Source organism: Cucumis sativus, chromosome 3 (genome assembly GCF_000004075.3).
Source record: "Cucumis sativus cultivar 9930 chromosome 3, Cucumber_9930_V3, whole genome shotgun sequence".
NCBI lineage: Eukaryota > Viridiplantae > Streptophyta > Magnoliopsida > Cucurbitales > Cucurbitaceae > Cucumis > Cucumis sativus.
In genome coordinates this window covers 13,049,410-13,072,585 of record NC_026657.2, presented here as the reverse complement: position 1 = coordinate 13,072,585, position 23,176 = coordinate 13,049,410, and the positions used below count along the sequence as shown (strand labels likewise).

General features: G+C 32.9%; 3 protein-coding genes and 1 long non-coding RNA gene across 5 annotated transcripts; 3 read left to right on the top strand and 1 right to left on the bottom strand.

The window, feature by feature from the left end:
* LOC101212140 (beta-carotene hydroxylase 2, chloroplastic) lies at positions 1–2,813 on the top strand. The gene is made up of 7 exons (XM_004140710.3): positions 1–583; positions 707–766; positions 860–931; positions 1,162–1,296; positions 1,493–1,618; positions 2,218–2,274; positions 2,523–2,813. Exons 1-7 carry the CDS (start codon positions 194–196, stop codon positions 2,613–2,615), a joined length of 933 nt encoding a protein of 310 aa, XP_004140758.1. The 5' UTR covers positions 1–193; the 3' UTR covers positions 2,616–2,813.
* Positions 2,814–4,606: 1,793 nt separating this feature from the next.
* LOC105434851 lies at positions 4,607–10,414 on the top strand. Its single transcript, XR_004215582.1, has 2 exons — positions 4,607–8,107; positions 9,989–10,414. It is a non-coding gene; the product is annotated as an uncharacterized LOC105434851 (long non-coding RNA).
* A 3,850-nt stretch (positions 10,415–14,264) lies between these two features.
* On the top strand, positions 14,265–17,181 carry LOC101212865. 2 transcript variants are annotated; one of them, XM_004140713.3, is made up of 2 exons: positions 14,265–14,425; positions 15,724–17,181. In XM_004140713.3, exon 2 carries the CDS (start codon positions 16,150–16,152, stop codon positions 16,798–16,800), a length of 651 nt encoding a protein of 216 aa, XP_004140761.1. In that variant the 5' UTR covers positions 14,265–14,425; positions 15,724–16,149; the 3' UTR covers positions 16,801–17,181. The 2 variants fall into 2 exon arrangements, with proteins under 2 accessions (XP_004140761.1, XP_004140762.1); XM_004140714.3 differs by having other exon boundaries at positions 14,416–14,628.
* Positions 17,182–17,615: 434 nt separating this feature from the next.
* Positions 17,616–21,379, bottom strand: LOC101212629 (deSI-like protein At4g17486). The gene is made up of 4 exons (XM_004140712.3): positions 20,603–21,379; positions 19,598–19,859; positions 18,493–18,560; positions 17,616–18,181 (listed from the first exon to the last, which is right to left on the bottom strand). Exons 1-4 carry the CDS (start codon positions 20,735–20,737, stop codon positions 17,891–17,893), a joined length of 756 nt encoding a protein of 251 aa, XP_004140760.1. The 5' UTR covers positions 20,738–21,379; the 3' UTR covers positions 17,616–17,890.
* Positions 21,380–23,176: the final 1,797 nt, after the last annotated feature.

Genomic DNA, 23,176 nt, shown 5'->3' with positions numbered 1-23,176 from the left:
AGATGGTCCAACAAAGCTCCTCTCATCGTAATTTTGCTCCCACACTTCAACTGAATAGAAAGAAACCAAAAAAAAAACTTGTGGTCTCTGTTTCTTCAAACTCCATTTTTAAACCCCTCTCCCCGCCGTCTCTTTCTCCGAGAACCTTCCTCTTCTTCCACCGTCTTTTCACTTTTCACCCCTCTTCTCTCCCATGGCGGCCGGCCTCTCCGCCGCCACTCTCCCCAAACCATTCCATCTCTTCCTTACTTCCTCCCATCTCTCCCCTAAACCTCCATCTCCTTTTCTTTTTCCACCTTCTGTCTTCCGGAACAGTAGATTCCAATGGAAGATGCGCAGAAAAACTTTACTCACTGTCTGCGTACTCGTTGAGGGTCAAAATAGTTCCGGCAAGGTAGACAATCTCTCCGATGAAGAATCGCCGATTGTAGTTCCTCAGATCCCATCGCCTCACGTTTCCGAAAGATTAGCTAGGAAGAAATCGGAGCGTTTCACTTATCTTGTTGCTGCGGTTATGTCTACTTTCGGAATTACATCCATGGCTGTCATGGCGGTTTATTACCGATTTTACTGGCAAATGGAGGTCCTCTCTTCTTCTTCTTCCTCTATCTACCTAGAAACATTAATTGCTTTGTTTTTTCTCGTTGGCGCCGCCTTCTTCTGATTGAATATTGAATTGCGGTTGTTTGATTTTGGCGGTGTGTAGGGCGGAGAGATTCCTTTCTCTGAAATGTTTGGTACATTTTCTCTCTCTGTTGGTGCCGCTGTACGTTTTCAATTTCCATTCATCTCTCTACTTTTCTTGATGAATTCCATATGCTTTAATCTGATTCTTCACAATCAATTTGCGATTAATCAGGTCGGCATGGAGTTCTGGGCAAGATGGGCTCATAGAGCTCTTTGGCACTCTTCCTTATGGCATATGCACGAGGTTTCTAATCCTTCTTCACTATATAATTTCTTGATTTCTGAGCAAATTTTTGTATACATTAATCACTCTGAGGCTTAATTTCATACCAAACAAACAATCAAAAACCTCTTCTCTATAGATTTAAGTATCGATCTCTCATGTTCCAAATAATTATTTTTACAATAAAACAGAGAAAATGGTTGAGGGGCTTTGACCATTATTGATGTTGAATGTTTTGATTATTACAACAGTCGCATCATAAACCAAGAGAAGGACCATTCGAACTGAACGATATTTTCGCCATAATCAACGCTGTGCCGGCCATAGCTCTTCTTTCATACGGGTTCTTCCATAAAGGGCTTGTTCCTGGACTCTGCTTTGGCGCAGTAAATCTCTGAATTTCTCTCTCATTATCTTTGGAGAATCTCAGTTTGTTCATACTCCCAACTGTTTAATGTTTGTTTAATCACTGGGGATTAGTGCTAATAAGAGTGTTATAATGACGAAAATAGCCTTTCGAAAAGAAAGAAAAAAAGTTGTGGTATTGAGAAAGGGGTTTGACACGCTGGCGTGTTGTGGCAGGGTCTTGGAATTACGGTCTTTGGGATGGCCTACATGTTCGTCCACGACGGTCTCGTTCACAAAAGATTCCCTGTAGGTCCCATCGCCAACGTCCCTTACTTCAGAAAGGTTGCTGCTGCTCACCAGGTAAACTTTTCTTCTCTTTTCCTATTTACCTTCACCCACTTATTCTTAATTTTTTCCAATTATAGTCCATTTACGTATTTTTAAGTTCATTATAATCCTTAATTACTTGCTATACTTGCTACTTATTCTACATAATAAGTCTATTCTAGTTCGGATTAAATAGAAAAAGAAAATACATTATTTATAAATTTAAATCTTAATTTTGATACTGTGTTGACTTTCATTAATGACTTTTTTGTATATGGATCACTAGATGTAGATTCTACTAATTAACTATATGAAAAATGGGTTAAATAAAATCTTCTAGATGTCCTTATTTCTAAATTTAAGAATACCGAATAAGGTAAAAATATTATGATGAACTAAACATATAAATGTAGACTCAATAAATATGGCTTTAAATCAACCAACTATTAGATACCAATAATAGCTCAAATAATAAGATAGCCATGGAGTCTGAAAAGTTCTAGATGTGACGTTAGATTTTTTTTTTTTTACAGTTAAAACTACTTTTACATTTTACCCGTATCTTAGAGTAAATCTAAATTTAAAATTGAAGCTTATGATTTTTCTTTTCCCCTTTTTCTCCTTTGCTTTAGCTTCACCATTCGGACAAGTTCAATGGTGTGCCATACGGGCTTTTTTTGGGTCCTAAGGTATGTTTCAGTTCATATATTCTTTAATTTTATTTAAAAGGGTTATTTACAAAAACATAACAAAGTTTCATATAAGTTTCATATTTCATAGTGTATCAATAATAATCATATTATTCTATTGGGTCTCTCCGTAATAAATATTAAATTTTGTAATATTTTGTAAATATTTAGATTGATTTTGTTATATTTAAAATTGTATATATATATATATATATTTTTTTTTGTAAATTTAAATGGTGGGTGTGCAGGAATTAGAGGAAGTGGGAGGGTTAGAAGAATTGGAGAAGGAAATCAACAGAAGAATAAAATGGACGGCTCGAAAATCAATAGATGGTTCTTGATCAACCAAATATTATGTGAAAATTAGAGAGGAAAAAAAAAAGAAGCTTTACTTGAGCAGTAACTTTTTTCTTTTTCTAATATTAAAAAGTAAAATATTATTTAGTTCAGAGCTTTTTCTTTTTCTATTATGTACGAAGTAAAGGAGTAAAAGAATGAGATAGTGAATTGGGTACACAATTAACAAATGTTTCACTCTACTTTTTCTTAATTTCTATACGAGTAATAAATAAAAATACACGTAAACAAACAACACACTCAATGTTTGTGTAATTTTGTATATTTGACTAAGTTATATAAAAAAATGTAATTATTTGAGCAAGTAGGTAGCTAACGTGAATTAAGAATACACGAGTTCTTACATACTGTATATGTAAATTCTGATTGAGGATGGTGTGAATAAGACAATCTTTCTTATTTTATTTTCTAAAAAAATAAAAATAAAGGGAAAGAGACAATCTGTTGTTATATAATTATGTATTTGGAATTACTCTACAAAATGTATTGGGAATCGATGGTTTTAATTGAAGTTATGGTCAAGATTCATGAATATACAGTTGGGATAAATGTATAAGCTAAGGGTTGCACCCACAGCCCACACGTGAAAGTCATTTGCTTAAGCCTTTGAATATTCAACTTTAACGAATTATACTTTTATTTGTTTAGAAAAAATAAAACTTTATTCAATTATGTGTGAATATAATAGAATGAAAGATTTCATGTTTGTATTTGAATTTTGTCTTTAATTTAAGTTTCACAATGTTTATTTTAAGTCAAGAGATTTGAGTTATTTTTTAATTATGTTTTTACTAATTTATATATATATTTTTTTGTTGATATCTTAATTTGTAGTTAAATTTTAAATTTAATTTGAATAGTAATGTAAAATAGTAAAATAACATTTATTACAATTTTTAAATTAATTAACATTAAAGCTAAATATGAAAATGTAAGTGCATCATGAAAATCTAAATTATAAGAGTAAATATCGAAACGTAAAGACAAGATTAATTTTATTTTAAAACTTAAAGAAGTAAGGATCGAAGAAAAATGTTTTTGAATAACTCGTTTTTATTTTTTAAAAATTGTTTAAAATACATTTAAAAATATATTGTTAGTTGCTTCACAGAACACTTTTGTTTTTATAATAAAAATAATTTATTTTTAAATTAAACAAAGTAACGTTTATTAAACTTAAAAACCAAACGATAAACTTTGAATTTTATCAAAAATAAAAAATTAACGAATTATTTACACATAAAAAAAATATTAGAAATTATTAAAAGACAAAATTTATTACATTTAATTATTTTATGAAGCGTAAATATTTTATTCATCATATAAAAAAATATTAGTCAAAACTCAAGTACAAAGAAATGTTTACTTTTTTCCCAAAATTCTATTAATTTATTAAGAAAATAGCAATGTATGAGTGCATTTCACACTCTAAAATACATAAGTCGAAAAATGGAAGAAATTATAACTCAAAAAATTGCGTGAAATACACAACCATGGGTATAACCTAAGATATGGTTATGTATTTTTGTAATATAATTTTAACCTTATGAAATATAAGTTTAGGACCGACCTTAAAATACATGATAATATAATGCCTTAATTAATTAAATTATATTAATTTAGAGTCAAATTTTCTTTAGAATTTTAGATGTATATCAAGATGGTTTTGTAGCTATTCAAAACTAAGATTGGATCATACATTCAAATTAGATCGTAAGTTGAAGTTCTAAATGTCAATGTTAGGAAAAGTTATAAATACAAAGGTTCAGAGATAATACTACACATATTTTTATAGAATAAATGACAAATAATTTATAAAAAAGTAAAATAAGAAGAATGGTTATCATAAAAAAATATTGAAAACAAGAGTTTGGTAATTTTTTTATATTTTATAAATAATTTTAATATTTTATTTTGACAATGTTAATGGAGTCCAAATATTGGAAAACAAAAATGTAAAACGGGTAGATTTTGAAATTCTTATTCTATTGTATAATACGGTGAGGAGCTGGAGCCGTGTAAGGAAGAAAATAGTAAAAAGAAAAAAGAAAGGAGAGCTCACACTTTGCTTTACACGCAATGGATGACCTACGCTTTTCAACTTTCTATTTCAGTTTCTTCCTGCCGGTGCCGCCACAAAACCATCTCCTCCGATTTTCTTTCCGAGTTATGCTGAAATTTCGGACCGAAAAGCAAGCTATGTTTAGTGCTGAAATGGGTCCACCCGAATTTCATATTTAAGGTCGGTGAAAAGTTTCTTCGCTTTGATTATTTTAAGAATTATTATTGATCAGTCAATGAGGAGTGTAAACGCTTCTTGGATTAACAAACCTATCCCTATCTTGAGGTTTTGATTAGCCTTAAATCACATGCAAAAACACAAAAGTTTCTTTTTCTAGTTAATGCGTTTGTGTTTTTGTTTGTGGGCAAGGCTGTGCACAAACTCAACCAAATATTGCACGCCATGTGTTTGATAAAAGGTCTAAGAATCTAGAAATGACCAAATTCTACGGGATTTCCTATTTCTTCTATCTCTGTATTGGATCATCAGGATATCTTTATTTTAAATTCTTCTCTAGATTTTTCTTAGAAACAATATTTTATTTTCATCGAACACCTAAAAAGGCTTAAAAAACTCATATCTATTCTCGATAATGCACTCCACCTGTTTGATAAAAGTCCCCAACCAAAGCACTTGCAAGGGATGGGATGAGTCAACCCCATCAAGTGCCCTCTTTCAATTGCATTTAGCATCATCAGCCTAAAAAAATTGTCTCCATTCGGGGTATTGGGTTTTTACGTGTCAATTTCTTAGAATCTCCCCCACCCCACGTTTTGCCATTGTCACTCCCTTTGGGAGCCCCTCGGAAATTGCTTACCAATTTCTGTTAATTAGTATAGAAAGCCCCGTAAGGTCGGGAGTGTAGTGGGAGGGTTCGTTCATGCACTACTAGTCCTTTCAAATTCTTTAAATGATATTTTAGAATATCCTCTTCCTCCATTGAGGACAAATGGCTCCCAATCTGTCAAATTCTAATTGCTTTATTTATTGGTTTCTTTCTTCTTCTTCTTCTCTTTTGTTTTTTCTTTTGCTTGGTTCACACCCCTGTGTGAGTTTTTGGTTTGTTTCGATTGTGATGATGTTCACACTCGAGAAGAGTGTTGACGATAAGAACTCTGAGAAGATTCAAATTAAATCAAAATTTTCCTTTGGTACTTCTTGTTCGATTTTTCTTTAATATGATCTAACCATTGATTTCAATATGTTAAATTGATGACTTATAGGTTGAAGTCTATGTTTGGTGATTATTTAAAAATTATTTGACAATAAAATTGTCTCTAGTGGTTGAAATTTAGGCATGTTATACCCTCAATTCCATATATCATTTTAAATTATTAATTCAATTGAAAAGCTTAAACCTATAAGCGAACCAAATTTAATATAATACATAGTATTTTAAACCACTTTTAGATTAGTCTTATAAAATAATCGTGAGTAGAACAACTCAGACATTTATCATCGAACTATTAACTTTTGAAATGATATGTATTGACCTAAACCTTAGCTCAAAACGATGATCTAAAAGCCTCTATCATCATGTTGAATTTAATCCCAAGAAGAGGTTTGTGCACTTTGCATTGAAATAGACATTGAAGAGTGAAAAGAAATGTTGGTTCCATCCATATTCCATATACTCTGTTCAGTGCTTGAAATGATATGAATAAAATAGGTCCCATTTTAGCTCAATCTTGTCTCCCATTCTTTACCAAACACAATAAAAGTTTCGAAGTTAATCCAAACCTTTTGGTTTCATCATGTCACCACTTTAAGGCCTATTTCTTCCTACACATAATTGGTGATAAAACCTCTCTTTTTCGCTAGTGGGAAAACGGAATTCATGAAAAACGTGCACGTCATCCTTGTCTTTTAATACTCAATTCAGTTTCTTTTTACTCCTATTTCTATGTTTAAAGTCAAACTAAGTCAAGTGGATAAATATTTATTATCATTGTTGAGTTACGAGAAAAAATTTAGTACTACAGTTGTATAGGAATTTTTAGGTTCCCTTTTAGCGGATTTCTTCCTTAAAAAAATACAACTTTTTTCTGCTATCAATTAAAATATTTATTTTTGTAGTGCAGAATTGAACGATTCATTGAATGTTTTTTTTTTTTTTTGACAAAATTGCTTTTGAATTTTGGAATTAATGAATGTTCTTGTTGATGCTATTTCTAAGGTGGTATGGTTTCCATGGCTTCTAGTATATATGGGAGTTAACCCCAAAACTCTACCACTCTTTTTTTATTGTTGTGGCAGTAATGATGCTATTCGAACTAGTCATATTGATGTTCTTCATGAATGGACAAAGCACACATTCATTGCCACTTTTATCTGCCACCATTTCTAAAATTCTACTCTCTGTCTTCAATCCACATTCACTACATACAACCAAAAAATATTCTCACTAAGGCGTTCACTTCTGCTTGCTTCAATTAGTTGTGTTGCAAACTCAAACTGACCTCTACTTTACCACTTTACCACCTTGAGTTTGAGAGGATGTTAATATTGTTAGTATCTTTTGTCTATATTTAAGTAGTCTTATGTATATAATACACCCTGTAATTTACTAAGTAATGAAGAAATCCATAATACAACAAGAAAATCCATCCAACCCTTTCCTTTAATATAAGTTACTTTAAAACAACTTTTGCTTTGATTAATAATACATTTAAAATTATAAACTTAAAAATAAAATGATTAGTTTTTCAGTTAAAAGTAAATTTAACTTAACGACGATAAGATTCCTACTTAAAGGTCTGAAGTTTAATTTCCTACTGATGTACGGTAGAAAAGATCTATTTGAAATAAAGTGTTTGAGACAGTGAATTGATTATTTTCGTTTGAGTCCTAAAATGTGTTTAGGATGCCCATTATCACTTATTTTTTAATTTGGGTTAATGAATGGGTACAACATGTAAAACACTAAAGACGATAAAAGTTTTCAAATTATTTATTAGTTTATCGTAGTTAGGTGTGAATTTAATCGGTAAAAATATCAAATAATTATAACTGAAGGCCGGCATGGGCACTCCAGCCCATCCAAGTTGGGCCCAAGCGCCCCCGTCTAGAAACGAGGCATGTGAAAATTCGCTATGGGCTGAAAAACCTTATGTTTCAAATTTGGGCCTTGAAGATCCATTTCCCATTTGTAAATTCGGGCGGAAATCCCCGGCGACGGCACCAAGTCGCTCCCCCCCATGCTTGCCGTTCATTTCTCGGTGCCACTTCTCCAACTCACAGAACTGAGCGTTTTAGTAACTCAAACAATTCTTAGTTTCAAGCAGAATTTCGAACAAGAGCTGTCCAGCGTCGTTCAATTTGGAAACTAGTAAGGTGTAGATGGCTCCATCTCCATCCTGCTGTAAGAGCCTCTACTCGTTGGGAGTGGATCTCGTTGAGATCTTCAATACTTTGGTAAGGAGTTATGAAATCTGTGTGGCTAATTCTAACAGTTTTTGTCTTCTATAAGTTGCTGGCATGGTATGCACTGCGATTGACTACATAGGAATGTGCTCTGAATCATTTATTTGGTTGTTGATTTTGCGTATCTAAGGGTCTGTTCATATGATTCTTGTATATGTCGATGATCTTATGCTTACTGGCTATGATCCACCTTTGTTTAGTTCTACATGGATATTGAGAAAAGAATTGCTATTCTCATTTGGATCAAGTTATAACGGTCTTCAAATAACAACAGAAGTGTGAAGGCAGCGTTAACGTTTTCTTTGGTCTCTAGTACATTTTAGTGTTGTATTCTTTTAGGTTCATTCCTTCCTCAAACCAAATACCAAAGATGTTATGACGTTCTCATGACCAAGCTCGTCGACACAGATAAGCAAGTACCTTGACGAAAGGACTGTGATGTGATCGAGGAGAAGGTACATTGTTTAACACACCAAAGATGAAGTGTATTGGAATGCTAAGATAGGGCATGAGTGAATGAGAAGAATTCATGGGGTTAAAAGGTCAACAACACACTTATATGGGGCCAGATAGGGTCCCTGGTCATTGCTTCAAAAGTTGGGGCTTCATCGAGAGTTTGGACAAATTACTCTGTAGTTAAATGCATTGGAGTGAGAGATGTAAGCTTGTTAGATTTTGTAAGAATTGGAGTTGAAGCGGGTGCTCCACGAAAGCAAGTGACTTATCGTTGATTTCCACGTGCAAGTTTAGCAATAGAAGAAATATTCCAAATGTACTATACGCGCAGGTGCGGTGTTCTAAGATTCCTAAGCGAGCTACCACATGACACATGAGTGTGTCATGGCATGGGTGAGCCTCTCGAACAACTTCCTTTGAGGAGGAGTAACTCAAAAACGGTTTTGAGTGGCATTTAAGTTTTATGTCGTTCTAAAGTTTGGTATGACATCATTAAATACTAGTATCCACTCAGTGAGCACTGGAAAGCTAGTCCTGGCTCGGTTAGATCAGCCAAGACTTATTCCAGTTGGCAAGTTAAGCTAGTTCCCAATCCTAACTCAAGATGTGACAGGTGGCATTAAGTGAGTTTGATAAAGTAGTATTGATCCCATGAAAGACAAGAATCATCTTGGTAAGGTCCTGACTTGATGTGAGAAATGGGACAACCCAGTGGACGAGAACTAAGATGAAAGAAAAGATGTTTTAACCTGTTGAGAGTACCTTAGCCTAGTCCCTAGAGTAAAGGCAAGGTCAAGATGGAGTAAGTCAGTTAAGAGGGGTTGAAAGCGTTGAAATGTATGGAAGGGGCGATGTACATTGCTGAGAGCAAGCTAAATTGCAAGCGTCAAGTTGAGAAGACTTGGTTGAGACTTGAGAATGAGCAAAAGGACGCTCACGTGTGTGACAAGTTTGAGTGGATGTTCAATGCAAGTCATGAGCTGAAAAAAAAAAAAAGTAAGCTTGGTTGAGGATGGAAGTGCCTCGCCTAAGTTCCAACAGAGTAAAAGACTCATGAAAAAGAATGTATTGGCTCGAGTTACCTTTAGGTTGGCCATATTTGAGAGAAGATCATGGTGTTGCACAGTTGAAAAATTATGACGATGACACTAATCTCCTAAATAAGAGTGTTAGAGGTATCTTAATGGCACTCTGCTTCTTGATTGATGTAAATGAACTTGTTTATCTGTTCTTTCTCAACAGTTTTGATGCTAAATAGTCTAATTGCCTCGTTGACTGCAAACCTTTCGTAGGGACACTACATTAGATTTCAATTCTCGTGTTTTATTGAATCATTTTGGCTTCTAGCTTCAAACTTTCAGATTCTCTTCAATCGCTCTGCATTTATTTGAATATTGTAGTCTTGCTATTTATCAGACTTTTTGGCCAGAGAACGTAAGCTGTAGAAGAATCTCAAATAAATTTTCTCATCAAAATCACAGATTTTACGTTGATAATCTTGAAATGGAGGTATCAAGGTTTGTAAATGCCTTATATGCTGTTAATGTCGTATGGTTGATACTATTCTCTCATCATACTGTATGGTTGACACTATTCTCTCATCATACTGTATGGTTGATATCAATGGTATGCTTTGCTTACTTTGCCAGCTAGTATCTATCTATCTATATATATATGTGCACATTATATATTATTTGATTATTGTAAACTTAAATTTCTGCACTAATTTGTATTCTAAGACCTGATATTTTAGAAGTAGCACAATTTTTGTACTAGAAATCCAGATAGGTAAAGCTGAAAAAGGAAAAAGAAAAGATCTCACCGCTATGGTCTGTTGAACCATCTAGCTAAACGTACTCTCTAGTGGGTGTCCCCTACAATTATTAATGCTTATTTAATGCAACAAACAAAATGTATTTCAATCCCACAACACCTAGCTCATTTATATTAATATTTTTTCCAACTTGGTTCTTTGGCTCAATATCTATTTATTTCATTATTAATTCTTATTGATGACCGTAGTAATGGAACATGTTCCTTAATTGATTTCATGACAAAATACTAGCTTTAAACCTTTGAGTGAGTTGTAATGATATGAAATCTAAGGAATTGAGAAAAAAAACTTACGAGGAATGACTCTAGGGGAAGAAAAAAGGACTAACCTTGATGGTCAAGCCTTTGAAAAGGGAACTCATACTCAATCCAAAAGTCAAAAGTTTGAATGTTTCTAAGTAACATGCAATATACTTTTGATTTGGAAGAGGAACTCTCCCATTTTCATTTTACCAAAATGTCTAACCTCTGAAGATCCCTTTCTTCTTTGATTGGCCATAGTGCCATTATGTGTCTTTGCTTGAAGCATTTCATGAAAGATTCCAATTCTGGTTCCATCTTCAAAGCTATATGATGATAATTAGAGGAAAACTTTAAGAAATTTCAAGCATTACTGATTGGACTTTAGTGGATACAACTACACAATGAGGTATTATTGCATTATGACCACAACCTTAGTCGTCGTGTTTAATTCACACATTGCAAGTCTTTAACTTCTTAAAGGGAAAAGAAAACGAGAAGTAACTTCTCCTTACAACATCATTAGCTTGAAGATTGCTTGAAGTTCCAGCTATTGATATCGAAAAGTGATTTTCATTTCTCTTTTTGAAAATTTTGTCTTGCTCTTTTTCTGCCCTATGAACTATTTTCAACGTTAGTGAATTCGGTCCAGAAATTGAATTCTGAGTTTGCATATTTTTTGTGATGGAATGGGAACAAAACTAGATGAATACCCAATCTGGTGGTGAAGGACGTGATGATTTCTTCTTTAGTGCAGATGGAAGTTAGACCATGAGTAGCTACTCTACTATGCATGGGAAGCTTCAATCAATCATCAAACCAACTGGACTTTCACAACTATAATCCTTATGACAACGAAAAACTAATTTAATTATCACTTATGACAATAATTTTCCTTTAAACATTAATCAAATTTTTTAGGAAAATGAACAAATAATTAAAGTCTATTCGGTAGAAAATTTGACAACGATGGATTCAATGAATTAAATAGAGTTTTTTTCATGTTTTCTAATATGTGTTTGATAGTAGATTTAGAAATTGAGTTATAAATCAAATAAGTTTTTAAAATGTACTTTAGTAGTATATATTTTTTAATCATAAAACTAACAGTTACTTGAAATTTAGTTGATAACAAACCATTGCTTTTTTTTTTTTTAATGATTTATGTTAACAAAATTTATATAATTATCATTGTGTAATTTCATATAATTTATAATTTATAATATTTTATGTATTAAGTCTTTTTAAAAATGTATTGAGTTTATAACATGTCATATTGTATTTCTAAATATTCTTTTTTTATATTTATTTGATATAATTTTGCATTCTAATATTTCAAGTTTAAAATTTGGATACAATAAAAGCATAAAATGTTGTTTTCATATTTTACAAGATCACAACGTCCGAAAACAATTTTCACAAATAGTATGGAAAATTGCAATTTTTAACTTAAAACTGATTTTTCCTGCATTCAAAAGTAACTTCGTTTCTGAAAACTATTTTATTAACCTCTTTAGAATCCATGATGTGAATGTACAAGTTTGCCCTCAATAAATGGTCATTCAATTGCCTTCAATATGAACTTATCTAACTCAACCCTTAAGACACAGACATTGTAACATTATGAGAATCCAACTCTACGAGGCAATTGACAGTGATACCTTATGAGAACCCCAACTTTAGAAAAGAAGACAATGTAATGCTAGCTTTATGAGACATTTGACAATAGTAACTTTACGAGAAGCTAACTTTACGAGACAAATGACAATGTTATCTTTTATGAGACAATTGATAGTGTTAAAAGTTATGTCTCGTATAGTATCACATTGTCTTATAAAGTTTGGGCATTTGTCTCGTAAAGTTACAAACTTAAACTTTACAAGACAAATGATAGATGGTCGTTAATGTGTTTCGACAAACATTTGTTTTGTCTCGCTGTCTCCTTGGCTCGTAAAGTTTGGATTCTTGTAATTTAGTTTGTCATTTGTTTCGTAATGCATTAACAACAACTTTATAAGACATTTAACACAATACAACTCTAAATCTAAAAAAAAAAAATGAAATCACAACTCAATTAGATGCAAAGTCTCTTCCCTCGTTTTCTTAAATACACATTTTACAAATTCTTTCAAATTCGTTGAAGTTAAACAATTGAAGCATGTGAAAGCTTGGGTTCGTTAAAATTAGTATTGTTGATAAAAGGAGTTTTAGGTTTTTTTCATTACATTTCTATTCGAAATCATATAAACACTCCCTATAAACAATATAATCTAGTCATTGGCAAGAAAAGAAAATGGAAAGATACTTATGTAACATTACCAAAATCCAATCGGAGCTAAATACAAACAGAACAAGAATGAAGATTCAAGAGAAGTTGATGAGTCTTTTTTTTACCGAGAAAAAGGAGCTTATAAGAGAAGAGATGGTCTACAGTGGTGAAAAAACACAAACAGTGATTGTGTTTGAGTTCAATGGAGGGTCAAATTTGTACATTCACTTCACGGGTACCTTCACTAAAAGTGTGAAAGGTTTGAAAAAAGTAGATTTTAAAAATGAGGTTACTTTCGAATGGAAAGACATTATTTTGGATAAAAAATAACAAATTTTTAAATAGAATCGGAATTGTCTATCAAATACACAATTAAATAGACTCTTACTTATATTTTTTTTTCTTTTACCAAGATGTGTATCATTATATTGTAGACTAAAAGAGTAGGGAAGAATCACGTCACTTCTTGCTTCATAGAATATCAAAGCTATCATTTATGGTGCCTTTAAGGCAAAGCCAACATTTGGTACTCAACATGAGTTAGCACTTTGAGATCTATATTGGCCGAAGGAGATAAATAGGATAAAGAGAAAAAAGAGGTCATATCTTATATTCACACATTGGATTTATTCTCATGTTTCGATCAATGTAGGTATATTCTAATCAAATAGGTCAATTTTGTTATAACAAAGCTTTGTTGTTGTGTTTCAAAAAACCAAATTATACAAACCACCCTAAACAACCATGTTAGTTGCAATTACTACTCCTCAAAATTTCAATAATTACTATATAAGTCGTCTAAGAGTTTAAATTTTAAAAAAATTGAGCGTATTTAGAAGTGTCTTTAGAAAGAGAACATAATGATCGGATCAAATAGTTGTGTTCCAATACTTCTCTTTTGTATGTTTAATGCTCTATTTTACAAATAATGGGTCCAAAGAATTATATTAAAATTTTCTCATATTATAAAACTAAGGAAAGATCATGTCAAAGGGGGAGAAGGTCAATATATTTCCTTTCAAAGAAAATGAATATATTAGATTACTAAATTAAAATATATTGTGAAATTATTATTCATTCATAAGAGAAAATTTGTAAGCAAAAAAGAAAAAGAAAAAGAAAAGGAAAGTGGGGCAGCCGATTGAAGCCGAGCCGCCAAGAAGGTGTGAGCCAGAGGCAGAGCGAGATAGTTTTAATTTTAGATGCCTCAAAACTTTTACATCAAGGCCAGCCATTAGAAGCCACGTGGTGGATTTCAATTCGTGTGTGAAGAATTATCTTCACTCTCTCACAAAGTCAGTTTTATTTTTAATTTATTTTAAATTTTCTTGTATTTTACTATTTTCTCCGACATAACTCCGTTTCTCAAATATTTCTCTTTCCCTTTCTCTCTCTTTCTCTGTGGATCCGAAATCGGCAAAATCTGAACCCTAAATTTTCTTGGGGTTTTCACTTCGTAGATCGCGATAATGGAGATGGGGACCTCTTTCTATTTTCTACCATTCTGAAAGGTTTCGCTTCTCTTTTCTCAGTTATTTCATCCTCAATTTCAATATTTTTCGTATTCCTCACACATATGTACCTTCTGCACCACTTTACTTCTCCAACTCCTCTCTTGTTTCCCCCTTTTCCCTTTCCTTCTTTTCACTCCGCGTTTATGGATCCCTTCTGAATTCTACGCTACACGATCCGATCCCCCAATTTCTATGACCCGGTCTATCTTTAGTTCCTACTCCTGTTTCATATGCTTATATGCTTTAGGTTTTATTCATTTTCGTCTATTTTGCTGTGATTTTTTTGCCGTTTTCCCTATGCTGCTACTTCTTCGCCGAATAAATGGTTTTAAAATCTGTGATCTGGGTATTCCGGACTATAATTTAGTGGAGCGGGCAAGAGAGATGTGATTGAGCCACCAATATATTTGCTTTCGTTTTGAAATATACATATAATTTATTGCACGGTGATGAATTAGGATTGAATTATCTGGGTTTTTCTTTAATCCGTACATTTTGACTACTGGATATTCGGGTTTGGTGTTAATGTCTATGGAACTATGGAAGTAGTTTAAGAAGTTCTAAATTCACGTTTTATATTTGATGGAGGTCACTACTCACTCTGAATGACTCGTTGTCATGGTGATAATTGCTTGGTTTCTAGACTTGGTTGCTAGTTTTTAACATGTTTGATCAGAGTGTTGCACCTAAGACCAATTCAATTACTTTTAGTCAATTCATAAATAGGTAGCAGTTGAACTGCAAATGGTGTTGGGTGCAAAGTCACAGTCAAATCTGAATTGATGGTCATTTATGTTTCCTTTGCTCATGGGTATAAAGTATAAAGTACTTGAGTCTCAATTAGGTGCAGAACCTAAGGCTAATTTGTTTACTACTAGTTTAGTTCAAAATACACGGTAAGATGGTGATGGACATGGGTGCAAATTGTCACCACATGTGGTATGCTATATGTGAATAATGGATGATGGTAGTGAATTTTCATGCAAAAAGAAGAGAATGAGAGTGCAAGGTTGTGGCCACAAACTTAAGTTGTGAGGCTCAGACGGCCAATCACTATGCAATTCTATAATTGCTATACTTATACAGTATATGCTTTTAGTGCTATTAAACATTCCTTCCTATCATTTCACCATAAATTTTCACAATTTTTTCTTTAAATTATCCATATAAGGCATGTTCCAAGTACGTTTGTTCGGTTAGCTGTTGAATGAGCTTATAATAAGCATTTTTTGTTGTTGTGTTTCTTCATTTCTCTAATGAAATTTATTGACTTGTTTGTTCTGTTCAATCTGCAGTCATCAGGGAAGGGCTCATGTGAGTTGCAAGATTTTAGACAGTTTAGGGTTTTTTCGCTACCATTGGAATTTAATAAAGCATCTCTTGGTTCATTTGATATGCACAAAATGGATAAGTGGAAAGGTTCTGGAAAACTAGGAAGACTGGTGCCGAGAGGTGGTTCTATGACTTCTTACAAGTATGCTCTTTTGTTGTCACCTGTTGTCTCTGTCTGGGATTGCATTGTCAGGAAAATGAGGTATTCCTACAGACCTGAGTGGGTGTAGTGTTTAGGATAGTAGTAAAATAATATAGTAGATTTTAATAAAGTGATCCACTATAGATTTACAGTATCATGATGAAAGGATGGGAAAACAATTACGAGGATATATATAATACTTACAACTAGTTCTTTGAAAAAAAGAGATTGAAAAGATTAGTTAGATATGGCTAGTTTTGTGGCTAGTATGGGTAATAAAGGACAACCTATGGTGAAGAAAGCAAAAAAGAAGCAGGTGAAGGATGAGTTGGATCGTCAGAAACAAGCTGAAAAGAAAAAAAGGCGGTTAGAAAAAGCCCTTGCCACTTCAGCAGCTATTATATCTGAACTTGAAAAGAAAAAACAAATGAAGAAGGAAGAGCAACAAAGGCTAGATGAAGAAGGTGCTGCCATTGCTGAAGCTGTTGCTTTGCATGTCCTGATTGGTGAAGATTCGGATGACTCATACAAGATTCTTCTTAAGAACGACGATCTCAACCCTTGGGAGTGCCCTGGGCAGTTCGACCACGTAATGAATGTTACTAGACCTGGCTTACCAGTGCAGGAGTTTGGGAGATGTTCCATTGAAGGGACTGGTTGGACCTCTAATATCGATAGATTTGAATCAATGTGGCATGGTTTTAGGAATGACTACTGGTCAGTTTCAGCTGGACCTTACACTGAAGAACACCACACATTATGTTTCGAACAAGTTGACGGTGCTGTTAGTGAGATTTCTGCTGGTATTATTGCGGCACAGGCTGTTTCATCACTTCAGATAACAGTAGATGGGGATGAAGAAATGAATGTCCTTAACCGAATGCGAAGGGGTATCTAATTTACCCCAAACCATTTAAAATTCGGTTTGGTACATGTTTTGCAGAATTGTTTGCCTCTCTTCATTGTCGACCTGAATCCTGCTGTTTACTCGGGAGATATGTCGTGTTTTTGTGGGGATGTTGTAAGTTATCTTGTACCCAGAGTCGTTCTTATAGTCCCTAAAGCTTTTCAAATTCAACCTTGTGCAGTTGATGTGTTGGTGTGTGCTCTAAGGGCATACCCAGCAGGCAGTTAATGCATTCTTGCCAAGCCTGTTTACTGAGATCATTAATTACTTAGTCCTGTGGCTTGTTAAATTGTGTTTTATATGAATTTGTATTATAGAAATGTTATGAATGCTTCAATGACTTTTTAACTTGATTGCTTTTTCTGCTTGGGATGGGATTCATTTGCTCCACCTACATCAGTCATTTATTTGTCCCTAAATTGTTTACTTCTGAGATTTTCCGGATATCTACTCGTGAAAATTAAAAGATAATGTGTGGCAATTTTAGCAATAACGATATTTACATCAACGATAGATTTTTATCGTCAAATCTTATGCCATATGAGATCGTATATTATTTTCTCATTATTAAAAGGAAAAATACTCTTAATATATAGATATAAAATAAATGATATCATGTTTACTTGAGTGATAATATAAAATGTATATTTAATTAATTTAAATTTACTTTTAAAATTTTGGTTCTATGTTTTTTTTAGAAATATCCATATAAATCACAATTTTGTCGATGATTTCGACCTCAGACAGTATTTGAACAGAGCATTAATGGTCAGTACAAAAAAGGGGTGTAAACACACAGCTACACCTTAGAAACATAACCTTCAAGCAACGGTTGCATTATATCTAATTCTATAGAAATTCGAACCTTACACCTTTTCGCCCACTTCCTATGCAATGACTTTGTAGCACAGGGTACCATCAGATGCAAAACAAAGGGGCAGTGCCCTAAACCCACACAAATCAATATACTTTTCCAGTAGTAAAAATCAAATTTTACACTTAATCAAACAAATAAACCTAAGTTCATCAACACGACTTCCACTTGTACCTAACAACATTCCAGAAACAACAACATGCACTTTCACATATCATGTTGTGATCGCGAATTGAGCAACATTGGTGTATCTTCATTTGCTTTGCATTGTTGTTGTTGCTGCTGTGTGCCTTCAACTTGATTTCCTAATTCTGAACTACTCGATGGTTTCGCACCAGTAGTGATGAGATTCTTAAACCATGCGGCTTGAAATCTAGGAGTACCTCTATTTGAATTACTAGTAGACTCTGGAGAAGACATGACATTGTTTGTTGCCCCTAGAAGAAAACGGTATGCAACTTTGCTGGCCGATATGATCTCTGTCTTTGCTTGTTTGAACTGCAATCACCACATAGGAAATGCAACGAAGCACGATTATTTCATCACATTTTATAATTACCAAGCTCTTTGCTTGTGGTTTATAATTTTCTATTAAATTGTATAGCTTTTAGGATCTTAGAAACCAAAATCACACAGATCTAAGACATTGGAAGTTGAATGGAAACAAAAAAAATTGACCAAATTACATAACAGAAAACATCTTCAAATATGCCAATATGCATACAATGCAAGTTGTGGTAAAATTCCCTTAGAAAATGATGCATGATTGTTCAGTTATGCGGTTATATATGATGAAGTAAAAATCTTACACGAACTGCTGTGTTTCCAGCTACTTCCAATGCAGCATCACCAGCATTGGCAAACCGATTAACCCAACCTACAACAAGATAAACATCATCAGAGTTCTCCTCTGAAAAAAGAATCATCATCCTGTAGTTGAGATAAAGGAAAAAGAAGTCCTCCCCCACACACCCACAATTCTTTTCCCCATCGGTCTTCACATGAACTCTTGCGAAGTATTTGCAACTAATATCTCAATTAGAAATAAATAGTCTCTACAAGTCTACCTCCACTATTATATCCTATGACATCACTGTCAAGTCCAGATCTTCATCAAATATATTTCTTAATCATACAACCAGTACATCCTTGAAACTTCACACTGTTTTCACACCTTTCACCACTTATGATTAAAGACAAAAACAAAAAGTATGGAAAGAAGAAAATCAATGGCGAGCAATTGTCAAAAGGGTATGAAAAGACTAGAAAAAGGTAACAACTAGGCCCTAAACTCAGTTATGACACAGAAGAGAAGAGAAAAGAAGAGTTAATGTGATAAAGAAAAACTAAAGTTAAAAGAGAAATAAAATGTCAAGAAAATGAAGATGTGTTTGATAAGATCTATGCTTCAAATAGGCCCTAAACTCAGTTATGAGCCAATGATCCCCACAAGATGTAAAATTGTAGCATGTTTTATGATTCTGTGAGACTTCAAAATGTTCTGTTTGCAGTGCAGCGGAATTGAACCTCAGACTAGGTCGGACCTAAGCGTGTGCCTCAATATCTTAAAGAGACCAATGATATACTTATTATTGTCATACCCAGTGAGCTCTTTAGAGCAATTTAGGCCACTCTTCAACATAAATGATTCCATTTAAAGGTAGAACCGTTATAAACATTATATTAAAACCAAGGTGATGCAGATATATACTGAGTGGCCAATGTGGGAAGGCTAACATGTTAAGTTAATCAAGCAAATCTAATAGGTTTAAAAGTATTTCTGTGTTTATCTCCATAAAACATCATAGTTACAGATCTTATGATTAACATTAATGCACAGAGAAATTGTCTCAAAACAAAGATCTTATGAGTTATGATTACAGATCATAATGGTATGAACTCAGACAACATTACCTGGAAGCTTTGATACATTGAGCATCTCACAGAACTGATCACAAAAGTGGTTACAGTTCCTTGATAGTAAGTCATAAGAACTTCCAGGCCACTCTCTACTAAGCTCTCTTAAAATCTGGTTAACCTTGAAAATTGAACAGTTTGTTCTCCCAAGGTTAATACTTTCACGATATGTGTACATTGGATTCTGTCCAGAGGGGCAACTGAAAACTCCAGTTCCTTGCTCGCAAAACCCAAAGGACCATTCATCATCTCCATAAACCTGTAGTGCATAACACAATTAATCCAACACTTTGTTCAATCTTTAGAAACACAACTCTATGTAGGGAAGTTATGGGTAGGAAAATATGATCGGCAATGAGCAACACAATGAAACTGAAAGCTTCATCTGCCTTGTAGTTCGTTTGACAGTAATGACATACTTATGTAAAAACACCACAACTGTTGAAGTTAAGCAGACGAAATAACAAATAACTTGGAAAATATCATTGCCGTGCAGAACTTCAGAGTAAAATCTGTGATTATCCATGGCCAGAATAGGATTGAAACATGAGCGGAAAAGTGAATAAACAATGTAATGCATAAAATTCCACATTCCTTAAGTAGAGATAGAACTAGTAACGCTATATCACAATGTAGAAAGAACCAAATAGGATCGAGTTATAAGGTCCGGGGAGAGTCCAATATCTCCCGAACAAGAACCATTTCAAACTGAAAAGATAAAAGGAGCAAAATCTCTCAAAAGTCTTAAGCTACTAAAGACGACAATATCAACCTGAATCAGAGCAACACAAAATAATACTACTGGATCATTAAGCAGATGCTCCCGCCAATGTAAACCAATGAAGATACCAATTGTTCATCTTAAACTGAAAAACATACGGGAGATAAAATCTAAGGTAAACAATATTACAAAACAATCGAAATAGTCATTACTAACTCTACATAAACGTGGAAATACGTAGAAAAAAAGGAAAATGAAAAACAAAGGAGAAAGCGAGAAACCTGAACAGCGCTATGGAAGATACCGCCTAGACCAATTCCATCCTTGAAGATCTTGTTGATATTAACAATTGTATTGTTGGTCTTATCTGATCCGCTATTCGTAACGTCGTATATATGCAGTATCACGTCAGTCATTTTTCAAGAAAAACGCAAAACCAGAACCCTAACCCGTAAACCTAGTCTTCCTCTTCCTCTGCCTCTGCCTACTCTTCTTTGAGAAATTGAAAAAAAAAAAAAAAAAAAAACCTAACCCTAAATCAGCGAGCGTTTTCCCCCCCTGAAGCTTAATTGTGGAAATGAATGCAATGAATGTTTGTGAGAGTTGGAGGAAAAGAGTTGTATGAAATTGTTTGATTGAATCGAAACAACCTTTCAGCCACGGTCATCTATTTTACTTCACTATGATGATGATTTGGTGTGTGTGGGGGTTGTGTTGAGATTTCAAAAATTTCTTGACTCGAAAACCAAAAATATTTGTTTCTGATTCCTTCTTGGAGTCCAAAAAAGCGAATTGGAAATTGGAAAATGGAAAATTGAGATTGAGTTTTCGAACAGACAGAAGAAACACAGTATTGGATTTCCGATTGGAATGAAGGATTTTAAAAAATGTTGAAAGTAAATAAAGAAATTAATTTAATGAAAATATTTGGGTTTTCAATTTTGTTACCCGAAATGATTGAGGAGAAAGGTATGATTACGAAATTGGGGTCGGGGGAAGGGTGTGTGAAATTACAAGAAATGGGGGAAACTAAAGCACAGCTGGCGTGGCAGTCGGTGCCAGGTAGCAAGATGGATGGGGCGATGGGCGATGGGCGATGGGCGATGGGCGATGAGTGATGATGATGGACAATGGACATAAGGAAGGGAAAGGGCGTTGTCTGAAATGGCTTGGACAAGTGGGTCCCCACGTGGTCTATTGCTTTCATTAACCATTCACTCACTCCTCACTATCACTCTTCTCCATCCATTCATCCATTCAATTCTTTTTCTTTTTATTGCTTAAATGAAATAAAATAATATTTTTATTCTTTTTTATTTTCTTAAGTTTTCATTAACAATTCACATCTAAAACGTGTTAAGGTAAAGGAAAGACCGAGTTGATGTCATTTAAGATGGAGAGTAAATAATCTTCCCATATTTCTTTTACATTTTCGTTCAATTTCTATAAATATGCAACAAATAAATTTTGATATTTTACTATATTTATAATAATTATGTAATTTTTTTAACCAAAAATATTTTAATTTTGGTGATGGGTCAAAATAAACAATTGAACTTTTCACCAATGTGGCTCAAAATCAAATCAACTAGGTAATTACGCACTAAACAATAGACAACCTATTGGCTCTTTTAATTTTGTTACATAATAATTATATAAAATATCCATTCTTTAATGCGTACATATATGCATATACGTTTAAAATATATTTGTAGTTATAATTATATTCTTAAATTTTCAATTTTAAATATTTAGCTACCTCAAACTTATATAAATGTAAAATAAAATTATAACACTTGTATACAAGTTTGAGTATTTGATTTTATTATGTACAAGTTTAATCTCTATAGTTAAACTTATTATAAGTTTAATAATACAATTTTAACACGTATACAAATTTAGGGTTTAATTTTAATCCACGAAAGTTGAAAAGTATAATTGTAACTATTATCCCAATCTACGGAGGATTGTTACGATTTATCTAATTATTTTTGAGTTAAGGAAGGGATGACAAAAAAAAATACAATGTTTAAATAAATATAACTCATACAATAATGTTCAAAATTAGAGATTGTATTTATTTCCACTAAAAGACTTGAATATTTAATTTCCTTTCATATCTCAAAATAGTTTTCTTTCATTTATCGTTTTGTGTGCTTAAGCTCACATGAAGGGAAAGATTGACAACTACTGTTTCTCCAATTTGAAAAAAGGTTGAGAAATTTTTGGCATTTTCCCCAAAGGAGGAGTCCATCTTGCTAATGAAATTAGTTTGCAAAGATAAGACATTGTCCACATCATTCAAGTTTATGAATACATATACTTGATTAATCTAAAAAGTATAATAATTAAAATTTCAACCATTAGTAGTTGAATAATCTATCTTCAAATTTAGTAACCTTTGTTATCAACTAACACTATTATATAAATAAATCACATAGCTTAAATCCTACAATAATCTTTAACATTTTAATTTCTTCTATTTTATTATTGAATACATATATAAGTCCATGGAGAATGTTTGATATTAGGAGTTGATTATTGTAGTTGTAGATAAATACTACAATTAGATTACAATAACTTGTGTTTGAAATGTAGATTATTTTAGTTTGGATTATAATAGTATGTGTTTAAAGTATAAATTATTTTAGTTTAAAAGAAAATAGTAAACATTGTGATAGATTGATTTTCACTTAGAATATAGGGGTACTTGTCGACCATGGATTGTGATAGACTATACTATATATAGTATTTATTTATTATATTATATTTTATTTGTAGTGTATTTTAATTTATCAGAAATAAATTATAATATTTTGTTAAGATTATAAATATTTAGAGAGAAGTTTATTGAA

Excerpts from the sequence above, each read along its gene's own strand:
- LOC101212140 (XM_004140710.3), top strand. The coding sequence starts at position 194 with ATGGCGGCCGGCCTCTCCGCCGCCACTCTCCCCAAACCATTCCATCTC. Across the intron at positions 767-859 it reads CTCTCTCTGTTGGTGCCGCT|GTCGGCATGGAGTTCTGGGC; the intron begins GTACGTTTTCAA and ends GCGATTAATCAG. Across the intron at positions 1,297-1,492 it reads CTGGACTCTGCTTTGGCGCA|GGTCTTGGAATTACGGTCTT; the intron begins GTAAATCTCTGA and ends GTGTTGTGGCAG.
- LOC101212865 (XM_004140713.3), top strand. The coding sequence starts at position 16,150 with ATGGCTAGTTTTGTGGCTAGTATGGGTAATAAAGGACAACCTATGGTG.
- LOC101212629 (XM_004140712.3), bottom strand. The coding sequence starts at position 20,737 with ATGACTGACGTGATACTGCATATATACGACGTTACGAATAGCGGATCA. Across the intron at positions 18,561-19,597 it reads CAATGTATCAAAGCTTCCAG|GTTGGGTTAATCGGTTTGCC; the intron begins GTAATGTTGTCT and ends ATCTTGTTGTAG. Across the intron at positions 18,182-18,492 it reads CTGGAAACACAGCAGTTCGT|TTCAAACAAGCAAAGACAGA; the intron begins GTAAGATTTTTA and ends TGGTGATTGCAG.